The sequence below is a fragment of the Schistocerca americana genome, chromosome X (assembly GCF_021461395.2).
Source record: "Schistocerca americana isolate TAMUIC-IGC-003095 chromosome X, iqSchAmer2.1, whole genome shotgun sequence".
Lineage (NCBI taxonomy): Eukaryota > Metazoa > Arthropoda > Insecta > Orthoptera > Acrididae > Schistocerca > Schistocerca americana.
Window position 1 is genome coordinate 402098665 of NC_060130.1, and position 23949 is coordinate 402122613.

The following is a 23949-nucleotide window of genomic DNA, read 5'->3' on the forward strand; positions in this document are numbered from 1 at the left end:
TACAACTGATGTTCTTCAGTAGCTCTGAAGTAACCCTTGGCAGCAAGACGACAATTGGCTCCAACCCTGGATTGTAATTGATACATGGGCCACATCATTAGGTCATGCATTGCATGCTTCCCAAATAGTCTTGCTGCATATGGGCAAAATGTGAAAATCAATTCCATGGTAGGACACATGCTAGACAGCTACGCTGATCTACCTTGGGGCACTGAAGTGGATGGCTCCTCAAATTAATCCCATCATCAGCGTCATTTATGCTCTTTACACATGCAAATCACTCTTATCTATATACAGTCACCAATAAGAGCACATAAGCTTTACAAAACTGGTAAGCATGTGCTGTGCCCTCTCATCAAATCCTGTGTTTAAGACACTTCAGGGTATTCAATCCTTCATGGACCTTGCTCTCAGGTCCTTTAAACTGGGCTTCAAGATGCAACACATTACCATGGGTCTCATTGTAACGGAAGCTTGTCAGTGTTTTCTGGGACACCCTGTACATCACCTATTGAAATGCAAACAATAACAAGCATAAATTTCTCCAGCAGCTAATAAGCAGTGTAAATGCTAGCCTTCCTTCAGGTTATGTCATTGTTGGTAATTAGTTTCCTGTTTTCAAATTTCCACCTCAATTATAATGAGAAGCCAGAGAAAAGCATCATTCGACATATGCGCAAAATTTTGGACTTGGGTGAAGGAAAGCTGGAGCTGCACTTGATTGTTAAGTGCAATACCCCCATGTATTTTGCATTTATGTACAAACTGAGACACCTACATTCTTCCTTTCCTACACCATTTTGCTTACTTTATGAAAAACATTGGGTCATATGAATAAAATGGAGAAAGTACTTCATACTCAGAATTTCAGAGAACATTCTCACATTTGCATGAATAAAGTGAGTCAGAGGATGTACTTCACACGAGAATGTTGATAGGTTGAGTAAAAAGGTGGGGGTAGTTTTCAACACACAGAAAATTCTCCAATTTCGTATGAATAAAACTAGAAAAGTTTCTTACAAGAGGAGAACATTCTCAATTTTTTGAAATGAGCTTTGCAGTATACTTTGAGCTGAGTTAGTTCTGTTAATGTTCTAAGTTTTACCAATGTTTTTAGTAAAAATGGAAGAAATTATGGTACTTGAAAAGGAAAAAAATATATATTTAGCACAAAGAAATACTGAAGAGAGAAACTGTAGAAGTTTACACAGGTTTAACAATGAAAACATTATTTGGCTTGTGAGTCACTTTCTTCCCGAAAATCATGAAAAAGGGGGTGCCTTTTCAAACAAATTGGGAACGAAAACATTTTTGCACTATTTAGCAGACCCAGGTTTTCAGACTGGTGTAAGAGAAGACTTTAAGTATACACCTGACCACTGTGTCACTGACATTTTCAGTTACTGTTCATCATGTTATCCAAAAAGCACTTTTGTGGATTCAGTTTCCCAGAAACATATGCAAACTAGAAACAGCAAAAGTTAAGAGACTATCAAGGTATCAGTTTCCATGTGCAGTGAGGATTCTCTATCGCATGTGCATACCAATCATGAACCCCTCTGTACATGGAGATGAGTATGTTAATTGAAAGGGCTTTCCTTGTATAAATGTCAAGGGAACATGTGAATATAGTGAAAAGTTTACAAGTGTCAGTGCTTCATGGCCTTGATGATAGAATATGGAGAAATTCTAATGCATGCCAGATACTAAGACGGAACAACAGTAATGCTTTCATTTTAGGAGATGCACGGGTTGGCACTACATCATGGTTAATGACACCATATTACAGAATCCTACAACAAACCTAACTCCAAAGAAAGGGTGACAATCAAATGGTGCTTTGGACAGGTGAAAGGCATTTCCCAGTTCTTCAAAGCAAAATAAGACTTAGTCAAACAAAAGTCTATAAAATGATTGCTGCCTGATTTGAAACTTCCTGGCAGATTAGAACTGTGTGCCCGACCGAGACTCGAACTCGGGACCTTTGCCTTTCGCGGGCAAGTGCTCTACCATCTGAGCTACCGAAGCACGACTCACGCCCGGTACTCGCAGCTTTTACTTCTGCCAGTACCTCGTCTCCTACCTTCCAAACTTTACAGAAGCTCTCCTGCGAACCTTGCAGAACTAGCACTCCTGAAAGAAAGGATATTGCGGAGACATGGCTTTGCCAAGGTCCCGAGTTCGAGTCTCGGTCGGGCACACAGTTTTAATCTGCCAGGAAGTTTCATATCAGCGTACACACTGCTGCAGAGTGAAAATCTCATTCTGGCTGCCTGATTTGTTTCGCACAATGTTGCAAAACAGACAGGGGATGAGTATTTTGCAGCACCTAGTGGCAACGACAATAATCTTCCAGTGATGGGAGAAGAAGAAGCAGCAAACACACCTATGCCTTGTACAAACAGAAAACAAGAAATTGCTAATGTTATATGTCAACTGTAGAGCATGCGGGATTTGTACATAAACTTTATATATAGAAGCCTAATTTGTGTAATTTTTTGTAATTAAATAGTCTTTTGGTTTTTCTTGGACTAACTGAAATCTGATTTGGAAACTTTACTTGTACCAAAGATAGTTTCAAGGGTGTGCACCAGTCATGTAAAATAATGATTTCTAAATATCCATGTGTTATACTGTTGTTATAACTATATATTGTTGCATATGGTGTGCTGGTTATTAGCGCCAAAAAACAGTACCACAGATTACATTTGTTATCTCATGCACCCTTACATTCTCTCTCCGTAAATGCTTGTTCATAGATACAAGCAAATGGTAGCAAAAATTAGTGAATTGTCTGCAGATGTGCATTTGCTAGTGTTTTCTTCCATTCACTCTGGTGTAAAGACGGCTTAAGGGACCTATAGTGAGACTCAAATACTGAAAAACCTAAACTGGCAGATACAATGAGAAAGACACAGCAATTTTTTTTGTGAAAAACTGCTTAAAAATTATAAGAATAAGCTTTTTGAGCAGAGACTTGAAATACGCTTACACAGAAATCCGGAAGAGAGGTAAGTAATCATTCTTTCCACGCTCAATATGTGAATAGCATGGGCACAAAACTTAATATGGGCAACACTATGTACTACACTCTGTCAAACACTTGTAGGAATTTGCAGAATGTAGATGAAGATGTCAATAGGTGGTGGCCATGTACCACACAGGAATATCTTAAGTCTTGCAAATGTGACTTCTTTCCATTGGAGTGACTGCAGTGACATCAATCATTTGTATGCATTTGGATTTACTTCAAACAGTTTGTTACTTTGTCCGTCTTGCCACTTTTTCTGTCCCTGGCATATGGCCCTTCTTCTATGCTGTAAAAAGATAACATACAATGGAATGGCACACTTCATAGCAAGATTTTTCTGGATCCTATCTTGGGCTGTTGTGTCAAGTCCCTTGTTCATACAAATTCCCTCATACTCTGCTAATCAATGCAACTTTACTTCCTCCGATTGTCGCTATAACAAGAAAAGCTAATCATGCATGTTTTGAGCATAAGGTATATTGTCCGAATACACTACAGAGCAATTAGAGAATCTCAGCAGAAGAGGAAGTTCTTGTCTTGATCTAGTTGCACCACCTCCAGTTCCTACAGCTCTCCAATGAACACTGTAAGTAAATCTCAATCACACTATTAGGGACAACAACCACGCAGCCAACTTTCTCTACATGCTTGGACCCATCAGTCGATGTGGCTTTAAAATCGTAGTGTTCATACAGGAGTGCATATAGCCTCCTCAGTCCTCTAGTAGCGTATATGCTGCATCCAACTTCAATTTTTGCTTCCTCAGGCAATTAACTAAACTTGCTGTGCCCGATTGTAGTGTGTACTTTACATCATGTGCTCCCTGTGCATCACTTGTTTTCATTTCTGCACGCTACCAGTACATTTCAGTACCTGATTAAAGAAATCTGTTTATCACAGTTCTAGCATGGCTTCTAGAAATAAACATAATTTCTGCTTGTTTTTACTACTTCTGAATTATAATGTATTTACAATATGCTTTAAGATGCTTATATATGCTAAACTAGTGAATACATGATCTTTTTTCCCCCTCACAATAATACGACAACACATTCCCCCCTCCCGGTGTAGCACTGGGTCTACATTCAGCAATGATCTACTTTCTCATCACAAGAGACAAAACAAGAGGAAGTAGAGAATGATGAAGAAGAGAAGGAATATGTTGATAAAAATGATGCATTTCCAATGAGGAAATCCCCCACAGCAAGAAAGCTTGTGCCATCATCACCAGCAAGAATGTTTCATGCCATGAATCTACCTGACATGATAAATAAAACCCAAAAAATCATTTGAGGTGTGTGCTGCCTGCATGCAAGGTTATCACTTGGAGAAATGCATGGTAAATACTGTGCTGTCTTACAACATATTTATTCACAACAGGTTCTGATCATTGATCATCATCACAGTAGAAAAATATTGTGACAACTTCAAATGTCATACACACTATTTCACCAGAAAACACTGGGCAATGAAACCACCAATGTTTTCCATTTGCATTAGCCGGTTATTATGGTGTGAATTACCTTTTTCTGATGTTTGCAAGTCAGCTATGACATCTTTTCTGGTGAAATAGCATGCATGACATGTGAAGTTGTCACAGTATTTTTCTGCTATGAAGATGATCAAAACTGGTTGTGAATAAATATATTGTAACACAGCACAGTGTTTACCATGCATTTCTCCAAGTATATCGATGCTGTTGACAGTTGCCTGAAAAACATTTTTAAGGCTATCACATTTGTGTGGTACGCAAAATACATTATATATCTTTGTTTCACAGAAAAAGGAGCTGTTTTTTGCAATGGTGTTAAAAAAAGCAGGATGTACGTTATGCCCCAGGGAAGTGTGATATGATTGCTCTTATGCTCAACCTACATAAATGATCTTGAAATCAGAGTGAATAGCAATTTACAGCTGTTTGCTAATGATGCTGTGGTGTACGGGAAGATATCATCCTTGAGTCATTGCAGGGAGATACAAGACAAGCTGGACAAAATTTCTAGTTGGTGTGATGAATGGCAGCCAGCACTAAATGGAGAAAAACATAAGTTAATGCTGATGAGTAGGAAAAACAATCCTGTAACAGTCAAATGCAGTATTAGTAATGCGCTGCTTGACACAGTCATATTGATTAAATATCTAGGCACAACATTGCAAAGTGATATGAAATGGCGTGAGCACATCAGCCTGGTAGTCGGGAAGATGAATGCTCAACTTTGCTTTAGTAGGATTGTTAACGGCATACAGAATGTTAATACAACCAACTCTTGAGTATTGCTCACGTGACAGGGATCCCTACCAGGTCAGAGTAAAGGAAGACATTGAAGCAATTCAATTCAGAGGTGTGCTGCTAGATTTGTTAACAGCAGATTCAATCAGCACAGGAGTATTATGGAGATGATCCGTGAACTTAAATGGACATCCGTGGAGGGAAGACAACCCTCTGATTGCAAGGCATTATTGCAGAAATGCATAAAACTAACACACAATGTGTTAACATTAAGTCCCCTCATATGAAAAATTTTTTGATTGTATTTTCAGATATCATAATTAGGGTAACATTTTGTGACACATACATGTATTTAATATTTATGTGTGACTTTAGCATGAATTTATTTATGTATTTCGATTGTTAGCTTATTTATAAAATCCATCAAAGGAATCCCTGAAAACATGTCAATACTAGGACAATAAATATATTACTTTTGTCTTTCATCCCAGAACAACAAATTGACCAACAATATAAACTTTTCATTCACAAAATCTAGGCTCAAGGCAGACGAGGATAAAACATGCCTAAAACTTAACTCTGAGTACAAGATAGCTAGTATTAGTTTCAACTTAAAAACATTCAAGGCTTCATTGCTAACTCGGATGGAAATATATTCCAACCCTTGGTTACAGCATTCATGTTGCACAACAGCTACAATGGTGAGGTAGTCCTTTGCTCAGATTCCAACATGATTCATTGCTGTAGTATCATTAAGGGCTGATAGTATAAACATTGCTGATCAAATTTGACATTAGATCAGAAATTGAGCTACGTTCAGGGCTCAGCTCTACTGTACCACTAAACTTGGATCCACTGAAGCAGGTTCAGATTTGATCTAAAGTACTATGTAACATGCTTGGCAACATGGCTGAAATCCGCTATCGACACAATTATTGTGTTTTGACTGTAGATATTTATTGTACATCATAGATACACAGTATTTATTATCGACAGTGTCGTGTTATAACTATGGAAGCAAGTAAACAAAAAGGAATGATCCTCAAACTTTTCTCAATACAAAAAAGATTTACTGCTGGAAGTTGTGTTGGGCCAGCATAAAGACATACTGAGTGAAAAAAAAAGAAAAAACTGATAAAGTCACTGCAGCAAGGTAAAGGCATGGAGAGAAGTTGTGTGGACTTTAATTCACATAACATCAGGACAGATTGTGATTGAAAGCGTTAGAAAACATGTTACAGAAATGTTCAGAAAAGGACCAAGATGGCATTAGCGCATGACAATGTATAATTTCAAGACATACTTTCTAATTATTACATTTCATTTTTTATGTATGTAGTATGTAAACTGGAGCAAAAACAGAGTCAGATCTCTTCAAAGTAGAAACGCATAGAACTGGAAGTGGTAATTTCGTAAGGCCTACTGTTACAGAAAGTGGACAAAAGCTAACTGCAGCCCTGAAGCCAAATTTTTTTCCTATTTCTAATGCCTACGATGCCGATGCAGATTTTCATCCTAAAGTTATGTGCAGTGGTTTGTAAATATTTTGACATAATCGCATAAATTCTTATGAAGCAACTTTATTGTGTAAAAGGTAATTCATAATGTTCTTCAAATGGCTCTGAGCACTATGGGACTCAACATCTTAGGTCATAAGTCCCCTAGAACTTAGAACTACTTAAACCTAACTAACCTAAGGACATCACACACACCCATGCCCGAGGCAGGATTCGAACCTGCGACCGTAGCAGCCTCGCGGTTCCGGACTGCAGCGCCTGAACCGCACGGCCACCGCAGTCGGCTCATAATGTTCTTCGTTACATTCTTGTTCTGATACAGATAGCACTGGTTACAGTTCATTCACAACATCAGTAAATGAGGCGACAGCTGCAACTTCAAATGAAGATATTGCTTTTTTAATAATAATGAAAATGAAGGAGAGAATGTTTACATTGAGCTGGTAAAAATGGTAATGCACTAAGATAATGTAATAACTTTACTGTGACAGCACAAAATTGTGTACTTTACACAGAAAATTACCTCTAATTACAGGTAGATGTGTAACGTGCCAGCCAGTATTCTGTTATAGCAGGAAAATCTTGTCCCAAAAACAAAAGAACAGAAAATTTTCTCGATAAGAAAGACCAGTTTTACAAGAGAAGAATAGAATGCCTTGAGTGTGAACATGAAATCAGAGTTACAGTAATTGCTTGCAAAACATGAGATAAGACTGGAAACCCTCAAAATAGATAAAGAAATTAAAGAATTGGAACTTATAGAAATGAAAAAGACAATCCAGACTTTTAATCTGACACATTGTAAACCTTTCCAATCTTGTGACCTTTTGTATAAATACTTTGTTAATGAATTTCACACTTATTGCACTGTGACTGCTGTTACATTCGTTTTCTGTTGGTATGTAGCCTACTGGAACTTCATGGACAGACTTTCAACCTGAAGTTATATGCCATGTATCGTATACATTTTAATATGCTCTGGTTAATGTTTTGAGCTCGATCTGTTGTGCAACAGGGAGTTTATAATATTATTTGTGGTGTTCTTGTTCTGATAAAGAATTCAATAACCAGGACACAGAGAAGTAACTAGAACTAAACGAAAGGAAAAGAAAATCTGGCTTTCAAACTGACAACTTGTACATTTATTCCAATTTTTAAGTACTTACTTAAATACATTGTCAATGAATGCCACTCTCACTGCATTAAGACCCCAGTTGACTTTGCGTTCTGCACGTACTCAAATTTCTGTGTACACTCTTCTCCCAGCAAATACAAGTCATCAATTTCAGACTCCTGCTCTGATGCGTTGACAGCCATATTGTGCAAAAGAAATGCTGCAACTATTGTAATTGCTGCACGATTTACTTTTACTCTGAGTCCTACACTCAAACAGGAAAATCGTCTTTTTACTATCCCAAACATTCTTTCAATTGCTGATCTTGTTTTCTTGAGGGCATGATTATAGATACACTCAGCCACCATTTCTTCATGAAATACAGGTGTCAAAAAATAGCTGCAACACTGATCGCCAGTCTCCCAGAAGTATGCCTTCTGGAATTTCTCCTGTTTCCAACTGAGCAGGTACATGTGAGTTTGCAAAAATACTGCTGCCATGGACAGATCTTGGCGATCTAGCTAAAATATTTAAACATCATATTTAGCGTATGAGATCACTTGTATATTTAAAGAAAACCACCATGACGATTTCTAAATATCTCAGCATTATCGGCACCAGGTGATTCGATGAGGATATGCCAGGAAAATGTGCTATTTGACAAAAATTACACTGGATGTTCCTAACGTCATTTTCATAATTGGCATTTTGATAAATTCATTTTTCAATGAAGCAGTGCAGCCCGATACCTTACGGACAGCTCTGCAAGTTCTTGCTATGCCTACTTTAAACAGATCACCAACCACTAAGTGACAGGTTCCTGTGGTGTAAAATCTTAACATTAACAGCAACATGCACGTTGGAGTCAGTGGCTGGTTTCTTCTGGTTGATCAGTAGCCTCTAAGCCTTAGTTCCAACTGCTCTACAATTCTTTATTCCAAACAAAACCTCAGCTTAAATGACTTGTTATTTAATTCCAAGAGTGAGTTCACCCTTTCAGGGAATGTGGCAGGGAGCTCACTGGATCTAGTCGTCGTCCTCAGTGGACACATCTGGATACTCAGATATCTCTAAAGTAAACGAAAGCAAACAATGTAATTCACATCGCGTAGGGTTGTTACATACAGAATTTTGCCCAATAGTGGTCCAAAACACTCAGGAAACACAGAGGGTAAGGTATGGTTTCAATGGTATGGAATGGAATGTCACGGTACTGTTGTTATAATTATCTTTACAAACAATAAAGTGGAGAAAGTAGTAAGAAATGGAAAAAAAATTTCAGAGATTTGACATGGGTTTGAACACATGATCTACTGCACAGCAGTCACTAATGCAACCTCTGAGCCACTGACTCGTATGTATCAGGTCACAAGGTTAGATGTTCAAAGACACTTGCTTACGTTCTATTTATCACCGTACGTACATTGAACTGTCATAGCAGTTTAAGGATGTATTCAGTAGTTAAAAATGTAATACAAATTCCATAGTTACTGTTGCTCAAGCTGAGAGAGAACATATACGAGATGTTGAATAGCTATTAGCTGCTGTCAAAATTCCCATTCACTGCAAACATTTCAAATCTTCCTTTCTTATTCTGCTGCTAAGTGTGTATAAAATGGCTTTGAACTAATCACATAAATTATGAATCACCTCCCAAGAGCTATGATGAGATTGATCATTACATACACACAGTAGTCGTAATTCCCTTAACCTAACCTTCCAGATGGAAAAAAATTATTTTGAGCATCAGTCAGGTGAGGGGGCTTAACACACATTTACTTACCATTTTTTGTGTTAAGAACAACTTTTCTTATTATTTCAATTGGTATCTACAAAAAACAAAAGCGATGAATCATAATACCAGAACACTATAAACTGACAATTAGAGCTGAACCTGACTTTGAATCGCGAATTTTTGCCAGTCAAATATGGTCTAACTTCATGGTGATATGATCTAGGATTAACATTTATACAACACAGATTTCCAGGTTAAATTTGATCTGAGGTAATTTTTCTATTTTAATCTACAGTTAAATGCTTTATACAATTGACCCTAAGGAAAATACATTCAGTTAGCAGTCATGCTTACACACTGAGTTAATATTCAAGTGGCAAAAATCAAGACCACAGACATCACAATTGACTTAACATTATGAAAGTCCCACACCACAGGAATATTTTCTGAGTGGGAAGTGATGGATTACCAGCTTCAGTGCATATGCCAGATTTATGATTTACTGCAAAGAACCTGCATCATGGCTGACACCCTTAACACGGACACTGTCCGACATTTTCAGATATGATGGTCGCACTGATTCACATACTTTACAGTTAAAGAGTACCGCTGGAATTGAGCAAAGGCTTTATAAAATATTACAATGGAAGGTCTGTCTCTACTCCAAACCCAAACACAGGGGCATTTCAACATGTACAGTGACAACCTGTAACACAAATCTTGGCCCCGAGAATCTAACTGGACTTTTAAAACTGAAAACATGTGTCCTCCGGTTGCAATTGTCTTATATCGGAGGAAAATAATATTCTGAGACACATCATTCTTTAAGGAGTACAGGTGAAAACTACATTACCAATTTGATACCTGAAATATTGTTCCACAAGAGAAAATTGTAGTACAATAGGGAGGCAACCATGAACCCAAAAATTATGTATTTGTTGTCAGATATCACACAGCCAGTTGTTTTCAACATCAAAAAATACATCTATTAGGTTCTGACTGACCAATTAAGACCTCTTTATCACTGTCTCCAGATACATGAAATGGCTTTTCAGTTTATTGGATGCAAGAAAACACACTAAGTAGCAGCTGTTAGAGACCTCAAATGTCTTCTTAATGAATCAGGTGAGAACCACATTACAATAACTACCTCTATTAGTACCATCTTGCTTTTGATTCAGTGGAGTGACAACCACACTTAATTGGAAAGAGTGAAGTGCTGGTCTTTGGATGTGGCATTTAAAATCAATTTTTAAAAGAGTACTTCATCTGTTGTGGTGCTCTTACGTGAGTCGCTGATAAAGTATGTTCCAACTATGATGTTGTGAATGGGTAATTATAGTTCATGAAATAAGCTTAATTGGAATTCAGATGATACCTGTAAAATGAATTTTAATGGTTGCAAGGTGTAGGTCCAAGATTAACACTGAATCTCAAGTTTGCAGAAGTTACTGACAATTATCTGGGAGATTGTATATGATGTGTTTGTGACAACACCATAAACATGACGACTGTTGGGGGTAAACTGGCTTTAGCATTCATCTAACTCTACATCTACAAACATACTCTGCATGCCACCATATGGTGCATTATGGAGGGCACCTTGTACCACTACTGGTCATTTCCTTCATCTTATCTTCATGGTCTTTATGCTAAATGCTCATGTTGGCAGTAGAATCGTTCTGCAGGCAGCTGCAAATGACAGTTCTCAATCTCCTCAATGGTGTTTCACGAAAGGGGTCGCCATTTGAGATGATGAAGAATCTCTGTAATATTCATGTACTGGTCGAAACTACTGGTAACACATCTAGCTGTCCACCTCTGAACAGCTTTGATGTCTACCTTTAATCCAAACTGGTTGGGATCCCAAACACTCACGCATTACTCAAGAATGGGTCACACCAGCCTTTTATCCACAGGTCTCCTTTACAGATGACCCAAATTTCCTAAAATTATCTCAATACAACGAAGTGAACCATTTGCCTTCTCTATTACCGTTCATACACAGCCGTTCCATTCCAGTTGATATCTCTTTGAAACATTACAGTCAGATATTTAACCCTTTTGCTGTTAAAAACCGGCTCTTTGCATTCTGGGCTGAGGCTGCTTTTGTTATGGCTGTCTGCCATAAATGCTGGTGTCTGTGCTGCAAGACAGTGTTTTACTCAAAATGAAATACTAATCATGTGGTTTTTCAAAAACTATTAGGTGAAAAAAATAGATTTTTGCACATCTTACAGTCTGATATCTTCACTTGATAAAGAACTGATATCTTTCATTATCCACCACACTTACTGTGCTGCATCAAATTAAGTAGAACATTGCACTAAATTTTAAAGACTTCACAGAGGTAAATACACATTACGTAAACTTTGCATGTGGTTGATTTTAGCTCATACTTTCATTCTCAAGTTATTAGGTTTTATATCCGATGGACGGTCAGGTGTGACATGTCATCTGTTTTTAAGAAAACTACATTTAAGAAACACCAAGGTGGAGGCGAGAGATTTCACTACAGTATCCTCTTTAACAAAACTGTCAGTCCTGCAACACTAGCAGGTGTGAATCTCACAAAATCAGAACAGGAAGAGATAATGGTAGACAATGTTTATGTCAAGTCACAATACAAGTTCAGACTGGTTAGTTGGTAAAATAATTCCCACAACAAACAGGGCTCTGGATTTGTGTCCCAGTTCTGCACACTTCTCAATTGTCAAAAAAGGTTTGTTGCCACATTGCTAATTAATATGTTTTCTTTCCCGCACAATATTTAATACTGCATGAATGGTAAAGTCAAAACCACAATGAGACTGCTATTACAATGGCTATCTCTGACATTACTGCCAGTACCTGTAGTTAAAACTTTAATGTCCTTGTCAGCGATTTAAATAAATATCAGACATGCAATAAAATAAGGCATAAGAAATACTATATTTTCTCTTTCATGATTTCACTTCTTCCAAAGCTTTGCATAAGGAAGAATATGTAATAACATATTTATTCGATAGGAGGTTACTCTACAGGTCCTCCCAACAACTGGCTAAGTCAGCTGGTTCCCTCCTCAGAGCAAGGCAAGTGCAACAACCTTCTACTGGTGCATACTTTTGATAAAACACTAAGGTGTTTAAATTACCTCCAATATGATGATTATTTTTATTTTATTGTAAAAAATCAACATACATGTTCTGCCTGTACAGCATAGGACTATTAGCTTTCACCGAATTGCTGTTTCACAACATCGACTGTAGACAATATACATGTAACACCGTACATTGTAACAATCCCAATGAAAAGACAACATTAAACTTAGTCTCAACATATTTTTGAGTTACTCACCTGACAGATTTGTACTGGCTACCAATTTCTGGAAAGAATGTATCACAATTGTAGTCTTTCAAAATATTGGTTATATATAACCTGTGACAGTATGAGGATTTCATCATTTCCTGTAAGAATAACAAAAGAAAACTAATACCTGTAATGACAGAATTAAATACAGGTTCACACATAAACATTGCAAAGATCACACAGTAATGACACTGCACATTATAACAGTTTGAATGTACCAAGTCTCAGGAAATGTGTGAGTCTACCACACGCACTATGTGATCAAATGTATCCGGACACCTGGCTGAAAATGGCTTTTAAGTTCGTGGCGTCCTCCATCGGTAATGCTGGAATTCAGTATGGTGTTGGCCCACCATTAGCCATGACAGCTTCCACTCTCACGGGCATACGTTCCATCAGGTGCTGGAACGTTTCTTGGGGAATGGCAGCCCATTCTTCACAGAGTGCTGCACTGAGGAGAGGTATCAATGTCGGTCGACGAGGCCTGGAATGAAATCGGCGTTCCAAAACATCCCAAAGGTGTTCTATATGATTCAGGTCAGGACTCTGTACAGGCCAGTCTATTACAGGGATGTTACAGTCGTGTAACCTCACTGCCACAGGCCGTGCATTATGAACAGCTGCTGCTCAGGCATGTTGAAAGATGCAATCACAACCCCCGAATTGCTCTTCAATAGTGGGAGGTAAGAAGGTGCTTAAAACACCAATGTGAGCCTGTGCTGTGATAGTGACATGCAAAACAACAAGGAGTGCAAGCCTCCTCCATGAAAAACACGACCATGCCATAACACCACCACCTTCGAATTTTACTGTTGGCGCTACACACGCTGGCAGATGACGTTCACCGGGCACTTGCCATACCCACACCTTGCCATCGGATCGCCACATTGTGTACCGTGATCTGTCACTCCACATAACGTTTTTCCACTGTTCAATCATCCAATGCTTACACTCCTTACACCAAGCGAGACATCATTTGGCATTTACCGGCATGATGTGTAGTTTATGAGTAGCCACTCAACCGTGAAATCCAAGTTTTCTCACCTCCCGCCTAACTGTCATAGTACTTCCGGTGGATCCTGATGCAGTTCGGAATTCCTGTGTGATGGTCTGGAGAGATGTCTGCCTATTACACATTACGACCATCTTCAACTGTCGGCGGTCTCTGTCAGTCAACAGACAAGAATCGGCCTGTGCGCTTTTGTGCTGTACGTGTCCCTTCACGTTTCCACTTCACTGTCACTTGGGAAACAGTGGACCTAGGGATGTTTAGGAGTGTGGAAATATCATGTGCAAATGTATGGCACAAGTGACACCCTGACCACATTCGAAGTCTGAGTGTTCTGCTCTCTCACAATATCCAATGACTACTGAGGTCGCTGATATGGAGTACCTGGCAGTAGGTGGCGGCAAAATGCACCTAATATGATGAACATATGTTTTTGGGGGGTGTCCGGATACTTTTGATGACATAGCGAATGCACATAAAACACTTAACATATTTAAAGAATTTTGTTTATTTTCCTTCACATAGACACTGAGGCATGATGAAATAAAAAATATTTGCAATCGTTTATCTTAATGTCACTATCCCATTTTACTATTCATAATCAGCATATACCTTATTTATAGGTAGTACAGTTTGTGATTACTGAAAATCAGTTCACAGTTTGTCAGAGTAGTAAAATATGTAAAGTCCACTGTTCAGTAAAAAGGAGAGAGTTTGGAGCTTAATGTCATGTTAGGATGGAGCACAAGCCCAGACTGGGATAGGATGAGGAAGGAAATCAGCCTTGGCCTCCTCAAAGGCAGGATGGCTGGCAAGTATCTGAATCTCAGTCCTGAATGCAAGTCCAGTGTCTTAAAGTTTACATCATCTCACTCAGTGTCATTACTTGGAGGTCAGAAACAAACACTTATCACAACTATCAATTCTTTATGAAAACTGCTTGTTTTTATTTGCAAATCCAGGAACGAAGATAATATGTTACATATCGGCACACTTTGCACAGAGAACATTAAATATGAATAAATTGTCAAACTTATTTTTCCATTTTTCACATTTTATTCTTCTTTCAGTTCTATATGGCAATTTACAAATATTTACTCATGTGTTTCAGTCGTTCAAAAACACAATTTCTCAGAATCTACTAAATAATGGTTTATTTCAGCTATTATCTCTTCATATGATGGGATTTTCTTTTCATTAATCCACTTTCTCCAGTATTCACAAAAAAACATCACGAAGTAGCCAAATCTAGAAAATTGGCAGATGATGTAGCAGCTTTTGGCACAATTTCACAATTTTGACTGTGGTACCTTCAGACATGTGGGAAGGTGCATTACTCTGCTGAAATAAAATCCTTTGCTTAGTAAAATTGGGTAACTTTTTCTTCAACTTTTACAGAAATTTGATATACAAAATTATACTATTTGTAGTAACCTTTCTGCATTTTTGATGGGGGATGGGGAAGATCCGTTTTCACCAATATGGTGGAAATCCAAAAATTACAATGTAACTGAAGATCCTGTCAATAGCTTCTCCATAGCTAAAGTTTCTTCTAGAATATTAAATATTTGTTATTTTCTATGTTGTTATCTTGCATATCTATAGTCAGCAGCTGCCCAATAGGATATAAAAACACTGGCCTTTCCCCAAAGGCTTCTCTCATGTACTTGTCACACACACACACACACACACACACACACACACACACACACACACACACACACACATATATATATATTTTTTTTTTTGCACACATCTCCTTTCCCCCCTCCCTGTGTCGACTTCTACTTACCCGATCTCTGTATCCATCTCATCCTCCCCACTCTCTTTATCCAACTTCTCCTCTCCGTTCTTCCTTTTCCACCTGTCCACTACCTCTTTACACCTTCCTCAGGGCTCCTGCATCTGCCCCCCCCCCCCCTTCCTGTATCTCTCTGTCCATCTCCATCTCCTGCTCTCTCTGATCACCTCCACCTACGCCTACACCTCCACACCTCTCTGATCATCTCCTCCTCCTCACCTCTTCGCTCTGCATGTCCCCTCCTCCCCGTCTCTCTATCAATTTTCTCCACCTCCCTCTCTCTGCCCGTCTCATCCTCCCTGCTCTCACTGTCCACTTCACCCTCCCCCACTCACTGTCTCCTCGGCCCTCCTCTCTTTATGCAGCTGTGCCCAGCAGCATATGTCTGCAAGACATGCCATTACTACTCACACAAAACCTCTTCCCCTCTGTCTATTCTTCTCTTCTTACCCCAACTCTGTCTGTCAACCCCCATCCCTCCCTCCTCCTCCTAGCCCCTCTCTTGCTGTCTATACTTTCCTCCCCCTCTCTTTATCACTTCCTCCCCATCTCTTTCTGTCTGTCCCCTCCTCCTCCACTTCTCCGTACACCTCATCCTCCCATCTCTTTCATTATCAATTTCCTCCCCCCTCTTATTGTTCAGCAGCATCCATCCGCAATTGTAGACCCTGTCAGGTATGCTGATACTACACACACAAAACACCTTTTGTGTACAGCAGCCTACTAATCAGGGGTTGAAAAAAAAAAAACCCTTTTTTGCCCCCATCTTTCCTTTTGTGGCAGCTAGGACTTTCTGAGCCCACAGCACTGATTTTCATGTAGCAAGCAGCATGTGCACCAAATTTGGTTGAAATCAAACCACTGGTTTAGGGGGAAATGCTGGACACATGCACAAATACATACATAAATCCTGTTTTTTTATATATAAATTGCTAACACCCACAGACCACAATACGTGGTCAGCACTTCTCTGCGCGTATGTACACAATCGAAGTCTATCACTTGTGGGTCATACTATGCAAAAGAGCACACAACCAAAATTATTTTATTTTTTCCTTCTATCCTCTTGAATAATTTTCAAGGCAAAAAGTTCTATTTTATGCACACTCTTCTCCATTTAGAAAAAGAAACAAATTTTCTGTGTACCGACTACCTTCAGACTGTCTCACCAGTGTTATGACAAAAAGATCCAATTGAATTTCTCCAAATATATAACAGTTGCTCGATTTCAGAGATAAATGAAAGATGTAATTAAAACCCCCTTTCAAATTTCAGTAGTTAAATTGTTTGTAACAAATCTAGTCACTTCCATCGTTCTTAAGAAATCTCTCCATAAATAATTTACAGTTACTTTGTGCTCTATCAAGGTTCCATTAGTATGAGGACTGTTCAAAAAGTATCCTACTTTTATTTATAAAATCAATATTTATTCAGACATTATGTTTTAGTCACATTTGGCTTCTACACACCTCTCCCAATGCTGCTGCCACTGCTGAAAACATCAATGGACAGCCTCTTTTGGTATGGTGTGCAGCTGCTCCGTCGAATTCTGCATAATTTTTCCCTGTTCTGAAATCTGGTCCCTCTCAGAGTCTTTTCAGTTTAGGGAAAAGCCAGAGGTCACTTGGTGCTAGGTCAGGGGAACTGGGAGTTAGACAAAAAACAGCCATGTTGAGGTGGTCAAAAAACTGAATTAACTAAGAACAATGAGCAGGTCAATTATCGTAGTGATGGCACCAACTGTCCACTGCCCGCCAGTGTAGCTGTTTGGTCTCACTGCTTCATGAAGATGATGCAGGACCTCTTAGTAGTACTCCATATTGACATTGGTACTTTCTGAGGCATACTCATGATGGACCACACCACTGGAGTCAAAAAAGATGGTCAGCAAGACTTTCACACTACTGCGGACCTGCTTCGCTTTTTTGGGTCTCAAGGATAATGGATGTTTTCACTGTGATGATTAGAACTTTGTTTCTGGGTCATACCCGTAAACTCAGAACTCATCAGCAGTGATCACTGTGTTAAGAAAGATGGGATTACTGTTCATAGTATACAGCATGTTCTTACGATCTCCAAAGTTGCTTATGCTTAGTTGTTAGCAAGTTTGGCACAAGTTTTGCTGAGAGACTCCTGAGGTCCAAATGTTCTGTTAAAGTAGAATGAATAGATCCTATACGAACTTTAGCTTCATCTGCAAGTTCTCCGATTGTGATTTGTCTAGCTTGCATCACCAGATCGTTACCTGATCAAGAACAACCTCATTTGTTCATAAATTTTGACAGCACAGTCTACGGAGAGCAGCGGCCTGATGTTTTATTTAAGTTACAACGAACAGTCGAGATCACAATAATATTTCTTTATTGACAGGTTTGGGCTTATATACAAGCCATCTTCAGTCTCCCTCACACCTATGGCTGGTGATGAGGGCTCCTCGGATTTCTTGTGGTATCACGATCAACGATCGTGATGCCACAAGAAATCTAATAGATTAAATTCATTTGGTTTTACTGTTCTTAAACTGGTTGCATTAGAGATTGCATTCAGTTGGTAATGGCATGTTCATTGCTGTAAGAGGTAGTTTATCTTGTAGGGAAATTGAATTAGTTGCTGTGACTTAGTATGGGCAGATGTTATACTCAACAACCTACCCTCGATATGCTGGCAAAAATACATGTTTAAATTTGGTAGTAAGCATAAAACATCATCCAATATTGCACTAAATGGTTGCCGAGATAATTATTTTGAACAAGAAGTTCAGGACCCCAGTCAAAGTGTAAGCAGTTGCAATAACATACTAGACCTCTTAAACAAATACTCCTCAGTAAATAGGAAGCGTAACAAAGGATATAAGGACTAGTGACCACAATGTCGTCGTAGCACGACTGAATACCATAATATCCAAATTCATCAAAAGTAAAAGTAAAATATATCAATCTGAAATGCAGATAAAAAGTCACTTGATGCCTTACTGAGAGACAGTCTCTATTCCTTCCAAACTATGTAAGCACAGATCAGATGTGGCTTAGATTCAAAGAAATAGTATCAACAGCAGTTGAGAGATTTACACCAAATAAATTAATGGCAGGCAGAACTGATCCCCCATGGTACACAAAACGGGTCAGAAGACTGTTGCAGATGCAACCAAAAAGGCATGCCATATTTATAAAAACCCATCATCTCCAAGGTCAATGATCTTTTACAGGAGCTCAAAATTTCAATGTGAGAGGCTCTTAATGGTTTCCACAAAAAAACTCTGTCTCAAAATCTGGCAGAAAATCCAAAGACATTCAAGTTCTACATAAAGTACAGCTGAAGCAACACACAATCAACACCACCATTACAGATGAGAGAGTTGCTGAAACGGGGTTACCAAAATTCCACCAACAAAAAAAAGTTTAGAAATAGTCTAAAAATTGTTCGAGGAACCTTCTGCTGACCATTTAAGTGTAAATGCAGAGTATTCATGTGGATGTATAGCTACATCTTAAGTCAATTCATTGTGCCACTAACACTTGCAAAATATGCACACACTTCAAACAAAAGCACCAACGCTACTGAAAACAGGTACACTGCAAAGTCAGTTCACACAACAGCAACAATAAGAAATTGTACAGTCCTACAATAAGAAATTTTACAGTCTTACAGGAAAATTAATAGCAGTACTAAAAGTCATGTAAATTTAACAGTTTTCCCTGGATTATACTACTCAACACCATTAATTAAAGTGTATTATATGCTTCAGCTTAACAGGATGTACAACAAAATTGCAGTCCAACAGCTTACTTCTTTAGTAATGTGTATGGTTTTATATATTCCCCTCCTTTTTTCCTTCATATTTTCTGGGCTTCATATATTAAACCCAATCAATGGTATTAAATTTTGTTTAGTTGGCTAAAAACATAAAATATGATTTTCCCAAATACAATCTATATAGTAAATTTTATCAACTATTTCTCATAAGTCATTCCATGCCAAGTCAACTCAGTTGCCAACCTGATCATCTCCAATCTTCATCAAATTTGGTGTGTTTGTTGAAATAATGCTAAATTACAGAATTGCAGCGTAGTATGACAGGAATAATGGCAAACTGACATTCTGAAAATCTGTGGAAAATTTGACAAACACTGCAGACAAAAATGATTTTAACTTCTTTTCCAGTAGACAGAGATCTGCAAAACAGGTAATTTTGGAAGGTCTGAGAACAAGCTTTCAGATAATAAGCAACATGGCCATAAACAAACAATGTACACAGTTAAGATCAGTAACTTAGCGACCTAGAATATCTCAAACCAGGTCATGTTCAAAACTAATAAAAAACATACTTGCTTCATGTTTCACTACACAACATAGTAAAAATTAAAGTTGGGATGACATTTCAATAAGGAGACATAAATTAATAAGAACATGTTCCGAAAGAAAAACCACAACCTGTCACGTCATAGCAGTGACTAGTGTAGTGAAACCAGGGGTAGGATGTAAAAATGTTGTAGACACTAACAATCAAACAAAATTAATGCAGGGGAATGACTTTATCATCTGTATAATGGGATCAAATGATGTGGCAAAAAAATGAAGCAACTGTTTTGTGAAAACGCTGCAGAATTTTCAACAAGATAACAAATGCAGAAACACAGTAGTTACCACACTGCCTCATATGCTTGATCTAATTTATAGTTCATATGTAACCAAAGAAATTCGAAAAACAAACATTACAATAAGGAAACTATGTTGACAATATGCTAAGTGCAATGTACTGGATATAAGCAACCTGCACCGACATCTGCACACAAAGCGTGGACTGCATTTGAACTATGAAGGGAAAAGGTTTGTTTGTGATCGTGTTAATGAAATAATTAAAGAATGACTTTTAAGGAATAGAACTATATCAGTTTCCTATACATCCTTCCAACACGACAGCGAGGAAAACAAAATGAATAAGAAAGAAGAACGAAAATAAAAAACAATACTGATGATCCTAATTTAAACTAAAGGTATGTGATGCTGTAAATACACTATGTGATCAAAAGTATCAGGACACCTGGCTGGAAATGACTTACAAGTTCGTGACGCCCTCCATCAGTACCGTATTTACTCGAATCTAAGCCGCACTTTTTTCCGGTTTTTGTAATCCAAAAAACCGCATGCGGCTTAGAATCAAGTGCAAATTAAGCGGAAGTTCTGAAAAATGTTGGTAGGTGCCGCCACAACTAACTTCTGCTGTTGAATTATGTAGCGCTACACAGGCATGCTTTGCAGGCACAAAGATAAATACTGGCGCCAAAACCTCTGCGTCAGTAAAAAAAAAAAAAGGCGGAAGATGAGCTTTTTCTCTTTGCCTCGAGTTTCGACCACTGCATTTTCATACATTATCCAATGAAGTAAATACAAATTCCGTATTGGTCATCTTCGAATATAGAAGCATTCCAACGTACTACGAAAATCCGACTGGCAAGACTGTTTGGGATGTTTGTCAATATGGCCAACTCTGCATTCCGAATTTTTTCCTACCTGTGACAAGAGATCGTTGCTAATAGGAACTTTTATGAATTGTGAATCACATGCAGTATTCTCTTCACCATAAAAATAAGATGAATATAAACATTTTGCCATGTACTCTTTCGTATTTGCTGCTATCTCATTTAAATCCTGTCTGCCTAATAAACCGCGAAACTAGAGTGAGACAACAGCAAAGGCGGAATAATATACATATCATGTCATGTTTATATTCGTATTATTCTTATGCCTAATAGTGATACAGTCAGAAATGAAGCACGGCAATTGACAAGATTTTTAAATCTAAGATGACTAATTTCTGTGCAGAATGTGTTGTACTACAGAGGCATCGGCAAAGATTTTCAAACAAAGAAAAATTTTCGCTAAACTATCGTTCAGAACATCTATCATACGCAGTCTATTATTTGGTTCTTGTTGATCATTATCAAAGAAAGCAGCAGTGTAAGTAACAACAAATAGCAGTCTCTTGCCATTGTTTTGCTAATGAGACAATTCCTCTCTTTTTTAAATTGTAAGCTGTGTTAGCGCGCACAAAAGCAAGTCATGCCGCAAGCGGCGACAGGTCGTAAACACACATTATCAGAATGCAACAAACAATGCGTGGCACAGTACAGTAATGCATTTTCAGCTTAGAGTGACGTAAACACCTATAACAAAGAGAACGGCACTTATCAGATCAATGAAAAATAAGCAGTCAATTCAAACCAGATGAATCACGTGAAAATGGAATGGTACCCGTATAAATACGGACGGAGCACCTGACGCATAGCAATGGCTACATGGTAAAGCTTAACTGCTAAGCTTAAGACTCGAACCAAGCTACTGTAGCTGTATCGTCATTCATTCGATCTAAATTGTGTCTCATATTACAGTAGACCAACTTTGTTTCGATTTGGAGGTGCGGCCTAAAACTTTTCTCTCCCTTGGAATTTCGAGTCTCAAATGTCAGGTGCGGCTTAGATTCGAGTGCGGCTTAGATTCGAGTAAATACGGTAATGCTCGAATTCAAGAAGGTGTTGGCCCACCCTTAGCCTACATGATAGCTTTCACTCTCGCAGGCATACGTTCCATCAGGTGCTGGAACGTTTCTTGGGGAATGGCAGCCCATTCTTCACAGAGTGCTACACTGAGGAGAGGTATCAATGTCGGTCGACGAGGCCTGGCGAAATTGGCGTTCCAAACCATCCCAAAGGTGTTCTATATGATTCAGGTCAGGACTCTGTGCAGGTCAGTCTATTACAAGGATGTTGTTGTTGTTGTTGTTGTTGTTGTTGTGGTCTTCAGTCCTGAGACTGGTTTGATGCAGCTCTCCATGCTACTCTATCTTGTGCAAGCTTCTTCATCTCCCAGTACCTACTGCAACCTACATCCTTCTGAATCTGCTTGGTGTATTCATCTCTTGGTCTCCCTCAATGATTTTTACCATCCACGCTGCCCTCCAATACTAAATTGGTGATCCCTTGATACCTCAGAACAGGAATGTTATTGTCGTGTAACCACTCTGCCACAGGCCGTGCATTATGAACAGGTGCTTGATCGTGTCGAATGATGCAATTGCCATCTCTGAATTGCTCTTCAACAGTGGGAAGCAAGAAGGTGCTTAAAACATCAATATCAATGTAGGCCTGTGCTGTGATAGTACCACACAAAACAACAAGGGTCAAACCCCTGCATGAAAAACACGGCCACACTATAATGCCACCGCCTCCGAATTTTACTATTGGCACTACACATGCTGGCAGATGATGATCACTGGGAATTCGGCATACCCACACCCAGCCATCAGACCGCCACATTGTTTACCACGATTTGTCGCTCCACACATCATTTTTCCACTGTTCAGCCATGCAATGTTTACGCTCCTTACACCAAGCAAGGCATCGTTTGGCATTTACTGGCATGATGTGTGGTTTCTGAGTAGCCACTCGACCATGAAATCCAAGTTTTCTCACCTCCCGTCTAACTGTCACAGTACTTGCAGTGGATCCTGATGCAGTTCAGAATTCCTATGTGATGGTCTGGATAGATGTCTGCCTATTACACATTACAACCCTCTTCAACTGTTGGCAGTCTCTGTCAGTCAACAGAAGAGGTTGGCCGGTACGCTTTTGTGCTGTATGTGTCCCTTCACATTTCCACTTCACTATCACATCCAAAACAGTGGACCTAGGGATGTTTAGGAGCATGTAAATCTCGCATACGTACGTATGACAGAAGTGACACCCAATCATTTGACCACGTTTGAAGTCCGTGAGTTGTGCAGAGCACCCCAGTCTGCTCTCTCACAATGTCTAATGAGTACTGAGGTCTCCGACAGGGAGTGCCTGACAGTAGGTGGAGCACAATGCACCTAATATGAAAAACATATGTTTTTGGGGGCGTCCGGATACTTTTGATCACATAAGGTACTAACCCCAATTATCAAATCATGAATATGCCAGATCTAAAAATTTATCACCATAATGTGAAATCCATGCGTAATAAGATCGATGAAATTAATGTACTATTAACAGATGAACTTAAAGATATCTCAGTGTTATGCATTTCTGAGCACTGGCTTAACCCAGAATTAATTCAGAATATGAAAATAAACAAATTCATTTTGGCTTCTTACTACAGCAGGAAAAACAGCAAGCAGGGTGGGGTG

General features: G+C 38.7%; 1 protein-coding gene across 3 annotated transcripts in view; it reads right to left on the reverse strand.

Annotated features, from left to right (window-relative positions):
- LOC124555335 (dihydrofolate reductase-like) overlaps window positions 1-23949 on the reverse strand; it is a 114857-nt gene that overhangs the window by 16962 nt on the left and 73946 nt on the right. For all 3 annotated transcript variants that reach the window (XM_047129215.1, XM_047129213.1, XM_047129214.1), the window contains exon 4: window positions 12964-13073. In XM_047129215.1, coding sequence (XP_046985171.1) covers window positions 12964-13073 — 110 coding nt within the window. The remainder of the gene's footprint in view (window positions 1-12963; window positions 13074-23949) is intronic.